Raw genomic sequence first — 13,079 nt, 5'->3', positions numbered from 1 at the left:
TCTAAATTATAATTTTCAATTAATATTAAATAATCATTTTAATAAAAACTTATACCACAGAATATTGTCATAATTAACTTTCAAGCTGATGGCCTAATTTTCAGTTCATCGCACGCAAAAATTCTAATATTTTTAGCCGATCAGTCCATTCAACGATCTTTGTTTCACTCAAACAACTCCTCATATCGTTAAAACTAATTTACCAATCCCTTTTGATTTCATATCTTCTGAAATGAGAAAACACTGTATTAATTTTCCTTAGTACAATCGGACAACGGAGCACTCATCTTAAATTAGGTTTTAAACACAACCACAAACAGCTAAAAACGAAACGATACTTCAAATCAAGAGATTCAAAATTATAATTTTTAATTAATATTAAATAATCAGATGTTACAACAAATCTATTACATATACACATATATAATAATGCCTATTAAATTACACATACACATTTTTAAAAGTACATAAAATTTTATTTTACTAATAACTTCTGATTTTTTTTATTTTTTTTTTTAATCTTGAATATTTTTATTTCAAATTTTTTAAAAAATCACGAGTTAATAATTATTAAATCAATACATTTAAATTAAAAAAAGAAAAGTTTAAAAAAGGACAAATAAAAGGAGATGAAGTCTGATTCGAACCAATGTGCCTTCCCTTTAAGATCCAAATATTTCATAATTAAAATTTTAATTTTAATTTTGACTGCAATCAAAATGGGAGGTGCACAACTAGACGTTGCAACTGTGCTAAACCCAAAATTTCAACATCCTACGGCTAATCATTTTTAAGTTATGCGAGATACATGTGCAGCACAAACATATGTATGTACAGACATCATGCCGAAACTGGTCAGAATGTTTTGAGGGATAGTCAAAATGGATATTTCCGTTGAAATATGAAAACCAAAATGTTTTGCGATTACAATACTTCCTTTACTTCGCACAAGGAAGTAAAAAACTAAAATACTATTTTTACATGTATGAATTAAAACTTTTACTTTATTTATTTTGCTGCTCACCATGAGCCTTAATCAAGGTAAAATAAAATAGTTACACCATTTTTTTTACCTGAGGAGTTACACACTTAACCATTCCTGACAATCTAATTTGATGAACACATATAATTATATACTGATGTAATAATTATTTACAGTAACTAACCTTAAGCTTCATAATTTATGATTATGGCATATTGAAAGGAACTTTGTGCATTATTTGATTTTAAGTTTGAAGACATTGGCATGATAGTTATTGATGAAAATCTAAACAATTGCACCTGCTTTGTTTATAGAAACTAACAGGTTCATTAAATTATAAGAAAAAAGAAAATTCGTTTTATTCTTGAAAAACAGCAGAGAAAGAAGGCAGGGAATAAAACTTTCTTTGCCTGCAATTTGTATCTAATTTACTGCTTTTCTTGTTTAAAAAAATGATTGTCCTTTCAGAGTAAATATCCTTTGTTAAACTAATAATTTTTAAAACAAAGAATGGAATTTTGTTAGACTTTCATGAAAATATTTTTATATCTTTTTTTTTGATAATAAACATAAAAGCATCAAATGTACCTTCCATGTGGCAATTGATCAAAAAAATATTTCAAGGGAAACCAAATTCCACTGTGCAACAAATTTCTTTCTCAGCCGTTGGCTTTAACAACCAGCAGGAAAGAAATATATGATAATTTAAAAATTCTGCAAGAAGAAGTGTTATCAGAACTTTATTATCTCCTTTACAATGATAAAAATGTAGAAACTTACAGTTTAATTAACCACACTTTTTTAGTTTGGATAGCGTTCATACTCTATCTATCTATCTATCTATCTATCTATCTGAAACTCTGGAAATTAAAACATCAACAGGTTTGAAACATTAAGATGAATGCAGACAGACAAATAGTCAACATTCACATACCTCTTGAGACCCCGGGTACATACACATGTACCTTGCCTTGTCGATCCCTTACAATGTTTTTTTTTTACATTTTTACAGCATTGAGACACATTGTACACACTGGTGTTGCTTTTAGTTTCACAAATCTGCACTTTTGCACTATTTTTGCTTTTAACTGACTATCAGTAGCAGAAGTTTTCAACTCAATTCAGTAAGATGGCGACTTCCTCAATATCTAGTCCTTGTATTATACATATTTTATTTTTTGTAATTTAATAATATTTATGATATGTATACACTGTCTTTGTTTTAAACTAATACTTAAACACTTCAGTGATGAAAATTTGTACCTAAATTATGTCTGACAGATCAGCAAAGTTGAAGTAGACGTGATTATTCCTTTGGTCTTAGCACAAACTTAAATTAGGTTATCTAATGCTGTACATGCTTTTAAATTTTGTTATGTTTACATTTGTTTACATTTGATTTAAATTTGATTAATTCATATTTTACATTATATTATACTTTTAATCTTTTAATTAAATTTGTGTTAAGATTATTTTAATAATGTTAGAAGAGAAACAAATTAATGTTATTTTTATTAAAATCTCCTTTTCACTATCAGGTTGGTGATATTTTTCTTTTTTTCCAACAGTTTTCAATGATGAAGAACTGTTAGCAGCTCTTGAAAATAGGGATCTTGATATTGATGAACTCAATGACTGAGATGAAACAGAAACTCTGAATCAAATATGTGGAAATGTTACTTTATTAAAACATTTACTTCAAAGGAACTGTGATGGTCAATTGAATTGGCAATGCAAAATCAAAAGTAGCTAATGACAGAATGTTAGAATGAGTTGAATGGAGTCATATAGTGTGACAAAATGATGTAGTAGCCATCACAAAGTGGAAGGACAACAAAAGTGTCTTCTGAATTTCATTTTATACAGGATCTACACCAGATGAAACCTGTAAGCAGTGGTCAAAGGATGAAAAAAAATAAAATTTATGTTCCCTAACTAGCAATTGTAAACAACTTATAATACATTCATTCATTGCCTATTACAGGAGCTACACATGTACAAGAAAAATCACCAGAATTTGTTGATTTATTTCCCATTAAGACATAAGGTATGCATGTGTACTACCTAAATTTTGGGGAGGTTCAAATTTTGAAAAATATTTTTTGCATGAATTTTAGCATAGATAATAGATGTAATATGCATAATTGTAATGAGTGGAATTAAAATTTTTAGTTGCTGGGTCACAAGAGGATATATTTTCCCCACAGATTGGAGCATTGAAAGGTTATAGCTTAAAAAATTGATCACTGGATAACATGCAAAATATTACATTTTAGAAGCTGATAACTTTACTTGTCATTTATAACTTTACTTATCATTAATTAATGATAAAACCAAACTTCTTAACTTAGGTGATCCACAGCAACAATCTGTAGCTCTATTCTGCAGAGGTTGGAATAAGTTCCACTCTAGGGAGTAGATTGGAAACTATTTCAGGATTTTTAGTACTTACTAACACTAATAAGTTCCATCTCTTTGTCACTTTGCCCACCATCCACAGTTTTTGTAACAAAAGGGGCATAAATAAATAAATAAATATTTTATTCAAAATAGTATTAATTGTACATCATACACATGTCAGGAATGTTTAGATTCACTATATAATCTCTAAGCCTTCAGAACCAACAGAGTGGCTGAAAAATCCCTTCATGATATTACATTCAAGTTGTTAATATTGTGTCATCTGATGATTGTAAAGCTTAATCAGGTGCTTCCATTTACTCAAATTGCCAGTTTTGTTAAAATTTGGTGTTATTTTCACATGTTTAGCGAGAACTTTGATTTGTGTAGTCACAAGTGAGAATTCAATAGAAGAAAGACTTACTGCTAGTATTTGGGTGCATTAATATACAAACGCACAAAAAAACTAAGATTTCTTATTTTTTAATTGTTCCTCTATGAAAAAATAATAAGACAGATTCATTTGACTTTCTAGTAAAGAAACTCCATTAGTAATTTTACACAGGAGAAAAGTCATATTGGAAAAGTACTGTGTTTCTACTGAGTCAGTCCTTGATTTGAAACAAGATCCTTCCAGTCTTCTGAATAGCTCAGATATTACTGACTAATCTTTTTTACAATCTCTCTTAATTCTATCAGGAAAAGGACTTCAGAGAAAAATATTCTCCATTCAACTCTTCAGAAAATAATGAAATAAAATCTCTGTTTAAACCATTTAAGCATGCTCATGTAACAACCTTTTTGACTGGGGCATGGCTTTAAGATAACATTTTTGCAAAGCACTTCTAAGGCCTTTTTCCATTGTTCAATCAAAGAAACCAGTTTTCTTCTCTGCTATTTAATAGATCTTGGAATGAGAATTTTTATTGTGTAGAAAATTCCCACTTTTATGAGGAAATTATGAACCACTCACCAGACATAATCATGTGGCTGGCAATATATGAACTGCATCTGATAGGATCAAACCTTTTTTGAAGAAGTGTTAACAGCATTTTACACCTTAACATAATTATTTTATCCTTCTGCTTCAATTGTCGGGATGGAATTAACTGCCATTTTACAACCAAGATGGAGCTACAGCTAATTATGCTCGATGAAAAGGGGATTTTAAATGAACATTTTAAAAGGCACTGGATTGGTAGGAGCTTAAAAATTAATTTCTAATTAATCTTGGGCTTCTAGGCTACCTAGAAGTCCAGACTTGACAACTCTCTTTGGGATATAATTAAAGAAAAAATCTCCCTACTGTGACTAAAAATCTCGATGAACTGAAAACGTCAGAAAGTGTTTTTACAACTTTGATCCTTCAACATGGAGAGGAATGTCTGAACACACTTGGCAATTGACAAAACTGTACTCAAACACTGGAGGAGCACATTTAGATGTAATTTAAAGTATGTTTTACATTAAACCATTTACAATCAATTCATGTTCATTTCTTTATATGGAAAGAGACTTTTTGATCACTTTGTAGAATCACAATAAGTTACTACATGTTATATTACTATAACTTTATGATGCCAATTAATTTTTCATGCCATTATCAAATGCAGTATCTTACAAAAATGTAGTTGAATGGTCAACAATGAATAAAGATGATCGTTTAGTGCTAAACTTGGGGTGCTTGGTTACAGAACATATGTAATAAGCAATATTAAAGAAGTTACTCCACCACAGTAGCCACTTCCTGGCAAAAATCATCAAACTCATCTAAATGCTTCCGTAAGAGTTTGTTAATATCAGCAGAATTCGTATAAAAAATAAAATGTTAATGTTTGTAACCATATTTTGTTTAGATCTACAAGCTGTAGCTTATAAGTAAACATTGTATTTTAATCAAATAATGTTTTTTTTGTGTTGGCATGACAGGCAATTGTGTAGACTGAAGAATAGCTGTTGTGGTTGTTACAACCTGTAGTAAAATTCTTTACTACCTTATAGGTAAAACTTGATTCCGTAGTAACAGCCCCCAAGAAAAATAATTGGAAGAAAGGTTAGATTAAGCAGCTGTATTTATTCCTTTTTTATTAAAATAAACTTACTATCAACATTTAAAAATGTTACAAAAACTTATTAAAACAATAAAAATGTTAAGTCTATGAAAGAAGCAATGGTTATGTCAACAAACATTACTGGAAAGTATTTTCTTCATTCTCCCTAATCAAAATTCTTGGTGAAAAATTATTTATAATAAATCTTCTTAAGTAATATAGTTAACTTACCTGATGTTTCCACCAATATTTGATTAAGAATATAATGTGCATAAATTCAGAATGATCAACAAAGGAAAATTTAGGTTTTTGAAAAGCGAGAGTCAAGTTAACATTTTAACCTTTCTCTATGTAATGTTAACATAAGAATGAGAACTGTCATAAGGATTACTGTCTAAATAGTGTGGTTTAAGGTACTGCAGTAGAAGTGTAAACTTACATGAATGTATAAGTCAGCGTAATTTCCGTAATTCTTCAAGCTTTCTTCAAACAAATTGCAACTCACAACACCGCAGAAAAAAACCAGCTTTACATCGAATAGAATTCAATTTTTGAAGTTATACTTCTTTTGGCGCGTAATGAGAAACCGACCACAGTGTATTTTCGGAAAGTTGCGCGCGCCGATGTAACACACTGATTTGCGGAGGCCCAAGTAGATCAGTTTGCATGCACATGCGTATGGTGTGTAATTCAGTCAGCGTTCAATGCAATTATGTGATTTGCACGTGTTGTAAACAGCAAATATTGAGTCGTAATAAATATATATTTATATACACGAATTGAAGACGGATATTTTAAATTGAGTATTGTTGTTCATATTCATTAAACTTTATTTATATTACAGCGTATATTTATTTTTTTTAAAGTTATTTTGCGAAAATTATGTATCAAGATTTGAGATTATATTTATGTAAGTATTTTTTATGAGGAAAATTATATTTTTTAATGATACAGAAAATACCACACATCAGATAAATTCTTGATTTTCCATAAATAATTTTAAATCTACCAAAAACAAAATTTTTAATAAAATACACTATTATAAAATAAAACTATTTGTATCATATTTTCATACCATAAGCTGCTGATAATCCTTGTGCCTATTCAATAGTCATCCGAAGAATTAATTGAACTAAACTAATCGAATATATTTGATGAACTTTGTTTTATATGATAACGAATACTTCAATACTTTTTAAATGTATAAAATAAATGGGTACTTACGTATTAACGCCACCGCTTTATTTAAAAACAAAGTAGTCAATCGGATTTCGGTGGAAAATGGGCCGATATAGAGTTAAACATATATTCAGAACACTCTTTATTAATTTTAATAAATGATAACCCATAAATAACCATATTTATATTTATTTATTTTATAAATATAATTTAACCAAACTTAATCTACGCTCGCTAACCTTGACTAATTAACAGGAGTGTTTTGATTACTTTAATAATAAATAATTGCAATAATTACTGAATTTATTAAATAAATACTCAAAAAATTACGGTGTTAATTAGTCAAGGTTAGCGAGCGTAGGTTAAGTTTGGTTAAATTATATTTATAAATTAAATAAATTTAAATAACCGTTTATTAAAATTAATAGAGACTGTTCATTTTCCACCGAAATCCGATTGACTGCTTTGTTTTTAAATAAAGCTGTAGCTGCGGTGGCGTTAATACGTAAATACCAATAAATGTTTATTTAAGTATTATTTATTCAAACTTTTATTCGTGGTATTTAACATCGTCTATCAATGAGTTCAAAATTGTTTGAATGCGTAAAAAAAAATATTTTTTTATTCTCTCCAAAGAAGTATAAATTCTTACACGCGTACATACGTACACACGAAATTTTTTTTTTTCATGTGATGTAATTTCGCAAAAATAAGCCTTTTTTCGCGAAGTACACCGAAGTAGATTTTTACATGAAAGTATTGCTGCAATAACCGAATCTCCAACTAAAATTTGTTTTTATAACTACGAACAGCAATGTTAAATTAATTTAAAGTTCATACTATCAGATTTCTTTATTTCTCTATGCTGATTTTTAAGAAGAGGAAATCTTTCATTTGACTGCATAGGAATCATATTGTCAAGAATTCAAGCAATATTTACCCATAATTGCATTAGCTGTTATGTATTTATAATTGTACTGAACTTAAGAAAACCCGTGTCTTGTGATCTAAACTGCAAAAATGGGTCTTTTATACCAGAAAAATAAATAAAAACAAATTCATCAGTTGTTATTTGCTTATTACTGTTTTGTATGTTTTCATACTTGTTAATAGCATGGCAAAAAATGCAACATGAAGAAAGTTTTGTCAGGTGATAAGAATGCACATAGTAATCTGGAGTCATTTCTTAAATCCGGAAAAGTAAAGATTTTTGACTGCAATAATGAAGAAAATTGTGCATTAAATACATCTCAAAAAAGTAAAGTTTCTTTTCCGTTAACAAATAGTGAAAATGTTAAAAGAAATTGGTGTCAAAGTTTAGATGATTTAAAGGGAATTACTGATGTTGATAAAAACTATTTCTCTTTTATTAAAAAACAACAAAAGAAGTTTAGTAGGCATACCTACAAAAAATGTTTAAATGAATCCCTGAGATTATGTCTACAAACAGGATTTCTATTTGATGACATCTTAAAAATTTATTTCCTGTCAGAAAGAGAAAACGATCAATTCGAGCGTATTTTAACATCTTTCAAAACGTTTACCACGGAATTTGAAATGGCATTATCCCGTGATCACGAAGAATCCATGAAACTTCTTATTGCTTGTACAAATGAATCAGCTTTAACAAAACAGAAACGGCGTATATATACAAACAAAGTTATGGAGGTTACCAAACTTAATGTAGAAATTTGTAATATGGAAGAATTATGGAGTAAAAGTAAACTGTGTGAACAGTTTCTTATAAGTATCAATATTTTTAAGATTGATAAAACATTTACAGGAGAATATGATAATTCAGAAAATTTTGATCAGAGGGCTTCTGTTAGCAGTAATCTAATTTCTTCTTCCTCTTTGTATTCATTACTACGTAATACAAACATTAAAGATAAAATAATTTTCAAAAGTGAACATAAATCTGGTAAGCCTATGGAAGTATATGAACTGTTTTCTTGTTTAGAATATTATAATTTGAACTATCTTTTGCTTACGAACACAATGAAACAAAAGAACATTGCTGTAGAAAAAGAATTTTATCTTCTGCAAGCAAGGCAAACAGAAGAAATTGATAAAATTAAAAATACTATACAACAATCTTTAAATTCACTTCTTTTTATTGAAGAACGAAATAAGTACTTGGAAGCGCATTTAAATTCACTTATTCACAATTTGTATAAAAATACTTTTGAAGAAAGCATTATTATGATTGAACTAGTACAACAAATCTATTCAAATGTTATAATAAATGATGAAACATATTTGTCACCAGTAGATATACTGAATGAATTATTTGAAGAGTATAATAATATACTAAATCAAATGGTTGCTTTTCCTGTTGATGAAGTTGCAAAGTGCGTAAAAATAGTTAGAGAACAGACAAGAAAAAAATTAGTCATTGCCAAAGAGGCAAAAAAGAAGCTTTTAGAGTTCGACAAATGTACCCGACGGATTATAAAAATGTGTGAACCTCCTTTTGAGAAGCGTCAAAGGCAGCTCATGAAACGATCTTTACCTCCTCCAGAAAAGAAAACGTGTCCAATATCACCTGATGAAATCACAAAAGATCAACTTGAATACTTGTATATGTTCACTGATTTTTGCCCTTATTCTGATGATGCACATTCTTATCTTGCTCAAAATTGAATGACTTTTAATTTTGCAGAGATAATGGAAGCAAACATGACTGAATGCACTGCTTCAGTATCATTTGGAGTGAAGCTTTTTCTCTTTTAAAGAAACTATTAAAAAATTATTTAATGAGCTCAGCCATTTTTTAATGAAATAATTTATAGTCTACAATTTAGATACATATGTGTAAGAAGTCAGAATTAAATTACTTTTCTATAGCCTAATGTTTGTAGTAATAGTGCAGTTTTTCAGCATAGAGAAAAGTCACTCTTCCATACAAAAATTGGGCAATACCTACATTACAAACATTCCACATTAAATTAATGTTACTCACAGCAAAAAAAAAAAAATAAATGTCCATCAAACATGTATTAGTGCTTACATTTTTTAGCTTAAAAGATTGCTTATATTAGTCTTTTTTTAGCTTAATACTTTTTTGATTACTAAGAACACCTCTTGACATAATGGAAGAAGAAATATTTGTTACACCAACAAAGCATATGTTGGTGTGTAACATTTCCAGAAATTTTTCAGAATCTATTTATCTTATTTTTAACACTGATAGGACAATACATTAACTTTTTAGCCACAAAGGTCCACTTAAAACTGCAGAACCTGCATTTTTTTTCTATTAACAAATATCTTTTTCTTTTCTGTAGTGTAGCAATTCTAAGAACTGGTTGTCATAAATCATGAATTCATTTTTTCAGTGTGTGCATAGTGACCAACACTAGTGAACAACCTTCTTTATATGAGCAAATGGTATATTTTAAATAGTGCAGGTTCGGCTTGAATAAGTAGGCCTTTGTGGCTAAAAATTTAAGGTACTATCCTACCAGATAGTGTTAAAAATAAAATAGAAAAATACTAATTTTCTGGAGATTGCTTAAACCCAAACATATGTTTGTTGTAAATGTTATTTCTCTTTCCACAATGTCAAGACTCTGCTTGTAACCAAAGAATGTTAAAAAAAGAGATAGTGTCTTTTCAGTAACAGTATACATATGATTACACATATATATAATGATTGAATATAATTATGTTAATCATTAGAAATTTGGCAATCGAGCTTGCATTGAGAAGAGAAAACTGACCATTGGTTTTATATTGTTGGATAGATATCTGTGGAGAGATCAGACTAAAAAATACTAATAGGAATAACAGCTCTTTTGGTAATCTTTGATGGTTCATTAATCATTACCAAGAAATTTTTGATTTTGCTTTCATTTTGAAAGCAAGTTGCCTTTTTATACGACTGTCCAAAAAGTAGTTTGGTTTGCATTTCTCCCGCCACCACCCCATTCGGTCGCCCTAAAGCGTAAGACCAAATGTCTGCGCCACAGACAGCTACTGAGCCATGAAACAGTTAAGCGACCTAATTAGCTCCTAGAGCTAACCTAAAAGCGTGAGCAGAATTAGCGTGGTACCATACACAACTTGCTAGCGTGTCCCACCGCCCACTTGTCATATATCATTAAAAAGGATTTAGTGCACCATGTCAACTACTAAAACATATAATATAACATATAATAAACACATTATAACATATAATAAACAATAATTAATTTACCTTGTCAAAGACAGCAATTCGCTTCCACACCTAGGCCGCTGAATGCCAGCAAGTACTTATCCACCATTAAGCGCTTGGAGCCTTAATCTGACTGGTAGCCAGCCATATCTCTCGGTTAGCTTCCTACAGCAGCGTGGTAGGAGTCTTTTCCCTTAGCTAAACTACTGATGTCGGTTGGACAAGGCAACTACATCAAGGAACTCCCACACAGTCTGACAATGCAGCTCTTGCCACATTTACTCGCCGCTTGTGAGTGGCCAATTTTCCCCTTGACTTCTAAGTTCCAGGGTGACCTGAGTTCTGGCCCCTCCTCAAGAGCTGGAAAATAGAACATCATGTGTTCGTTCGATTGGACCTTCCTGCAGACACACAGCTCATCAACTGCCACATGGAACCAAAACAAATATTGGTTTAAATTTACATGGTTTGAGAGCACTTGGGCTCCTGTTGCTTTTAAAAATGGAGAGTCATACCATTCCCCAGATCCTGTATAAATCTAGACAAGGACCATCCCTTAGTTGTGGCGTGCCATTCTTGTTGCCATGCTTCCATCGCGAGGCTGTAAAGCCTCCTCTGCAGGCGGGAGATAGGCAACTGTTCAAAATTTAGAACTGATGCATTGAGATCACCGTTCTGCTTCAGTACAGACCCTCCTTGAAGCTGCATCCCAAATACCTCGACCTCCCTGCCTCTTTGCAATTTCCACATGGCCGCCCAAACTTTCACCACTAAATCGATTGGGAGAGAGCCTTTCCCAACATGGGTGGTAGCCTCATAGGAGGTTGTTTTAAAAACACCAGTGCATACAATTCGATTTCTTTCCAACCGATGCGCCCAAACGGACACTGCGTAAGAGGTCATACTTTTGAAGACACCTCGGTACACCAAGTACAAATGATGGCCCGGCAGTCCGTAATCCTTTTTGAGCCCAAAAAGTAGTGTAATATTTGTTTTTACAGGACTGTCCAAAAAGGAGTGTAATGTTTTTAGGGAATATGTGTTCAACCATAGCAGTTGAAAATGCTATCAAAAAGATTAATCACAAATCTATTAAAATGGGATACAACTTGTGATTTGAAGTTTTATAAAAATCAACATCTATTATTAACTATTAAAACAATGTTTAACATACTTATGATTATACATTTTGCCAGTTCAAGGTATTTGCCAAATTTGTTTAATCTGGTTTTATCACAAAAGAAAATTGCTTGATGCTTGGTCTGATCATCAGGCCCAAATATTGAAATGAATGATCAGCTTAATTATCGACTAATAACGTTGGTAAATACAACTCTATTATAATTAGTTTGCTTGGCGTTTCTCTCCCCACCACCCCATTCGATCGCCCTAAAGCACAGACCAAATGTCTGTGCCACAAACGGCTACTAAGCCTTGAACAGTTTAGTTTAGTGACCAGTATCCTAAATAGCTCCTAGAGCTTACCTAACAGCATGAGCGGACTAAGCGCAGTAAGTCTATTATAAAAAAAAAAAAAAATAATATATATTTCTACAATGGCAGAATTATTTATGAATGTTCTATTGCAAAGTACCATCCTATCTGCCAAATGAAGATTCACCAAGATTTTGTTTTAATAGAGAAGGATATGCTTAAAGGAAGAGAAATTGTTCACTTTGTAACCTGCAAAGACTAGAAGACATTAAGTATTTTTTATTGAAGAATCAAAATTTTTAGTCTATGTAATAAGTATATTGAACCAAATAATTTGGACAACATGTAATCATTTGACAAAAATAATTTAAATACTTTTAGGAAAACAGTTACAGCATTAAAGTTCAGTTGATTGTTTAGTGTTGTATAAAAAAAAGCACTTAAGCTTATATGTTTATTTTGATTATTAAATCAGTGCTTACAATGTAAATTATCTAATTGCACACATATAAAACAATTTTTAATTTAATATCAGTTGTATTCATATGTTTAAATCTCCTAGACTACTTAACTAACAGCATCTCTCTGAAAAGGGATGAAACATATTCATAACTACCTTCATAACTACTATATGGATTTTACCACACGATTCATTATTCTAAACAGAACTTTCTCTATAAAGTAGAGGGAATGGGTATAACAATTTATTTTCTTAATAAAAGGGTCACATTAATTTGTTGGTTTTCACCATTTGTCCTATTCTTTTAACTGCATCTTTGATACAAAGGCACTAGTTAGAATTGCTTTTTCTAAGAATAATGATTCTCACTACACAGCCATCACTGTGATGAATGAAGATGTCAGGGCTGAAGACCAC

At 30.6% G+C, this 13,079-nt stretch overlaps 1 protein-coding gene across 1 annotated transcript in view; it reads left to right on the top strand.

Annotated features, from left to right (window-relative positions):
* Oatp30B (Organic anion transporting polypeptide 30B) overlaps positions 1 to 5,535 on the top strand; it is a 208,906-nt gene extending 203,371 nt beyond the window's left edge. Inside the window, exon 17 of the mRNA XM_075379165.1 lies at positions 5,312 to 5,535. Within this exon, the coding sequence (XP_075235280.1) occupies positions 5,312 to 5,328 (17 nt within the window). The 3' untranslated portion in view covers positions 5,329 to 5,535. The remainder of the gene's footprint in view (positions 1 to 5,311) is intronic.
* Positions 5,536 to 13,079: the final 7,544 nt, after the last annotated feature.

The sequence above is a fragment of the Lycorma delicatula genome, chromosome 1 (genome assembly GCF_047948215.1).
Source record: "Lycorma delicatula isolate Av1 chromosome 1, ASM4794821v1, whole genome shotgun sequence".
Taxonomy (NCBI): domain Eukaryota; kingdom Metazoa; phylum Arthropoda; class Insecta; order Hemiptera; family Fulgoridae; genus Lycorma; species Lycorma delicatula.
This window is presented reverse-complemented; position numbering and strand designations above follow the sequence as displayed.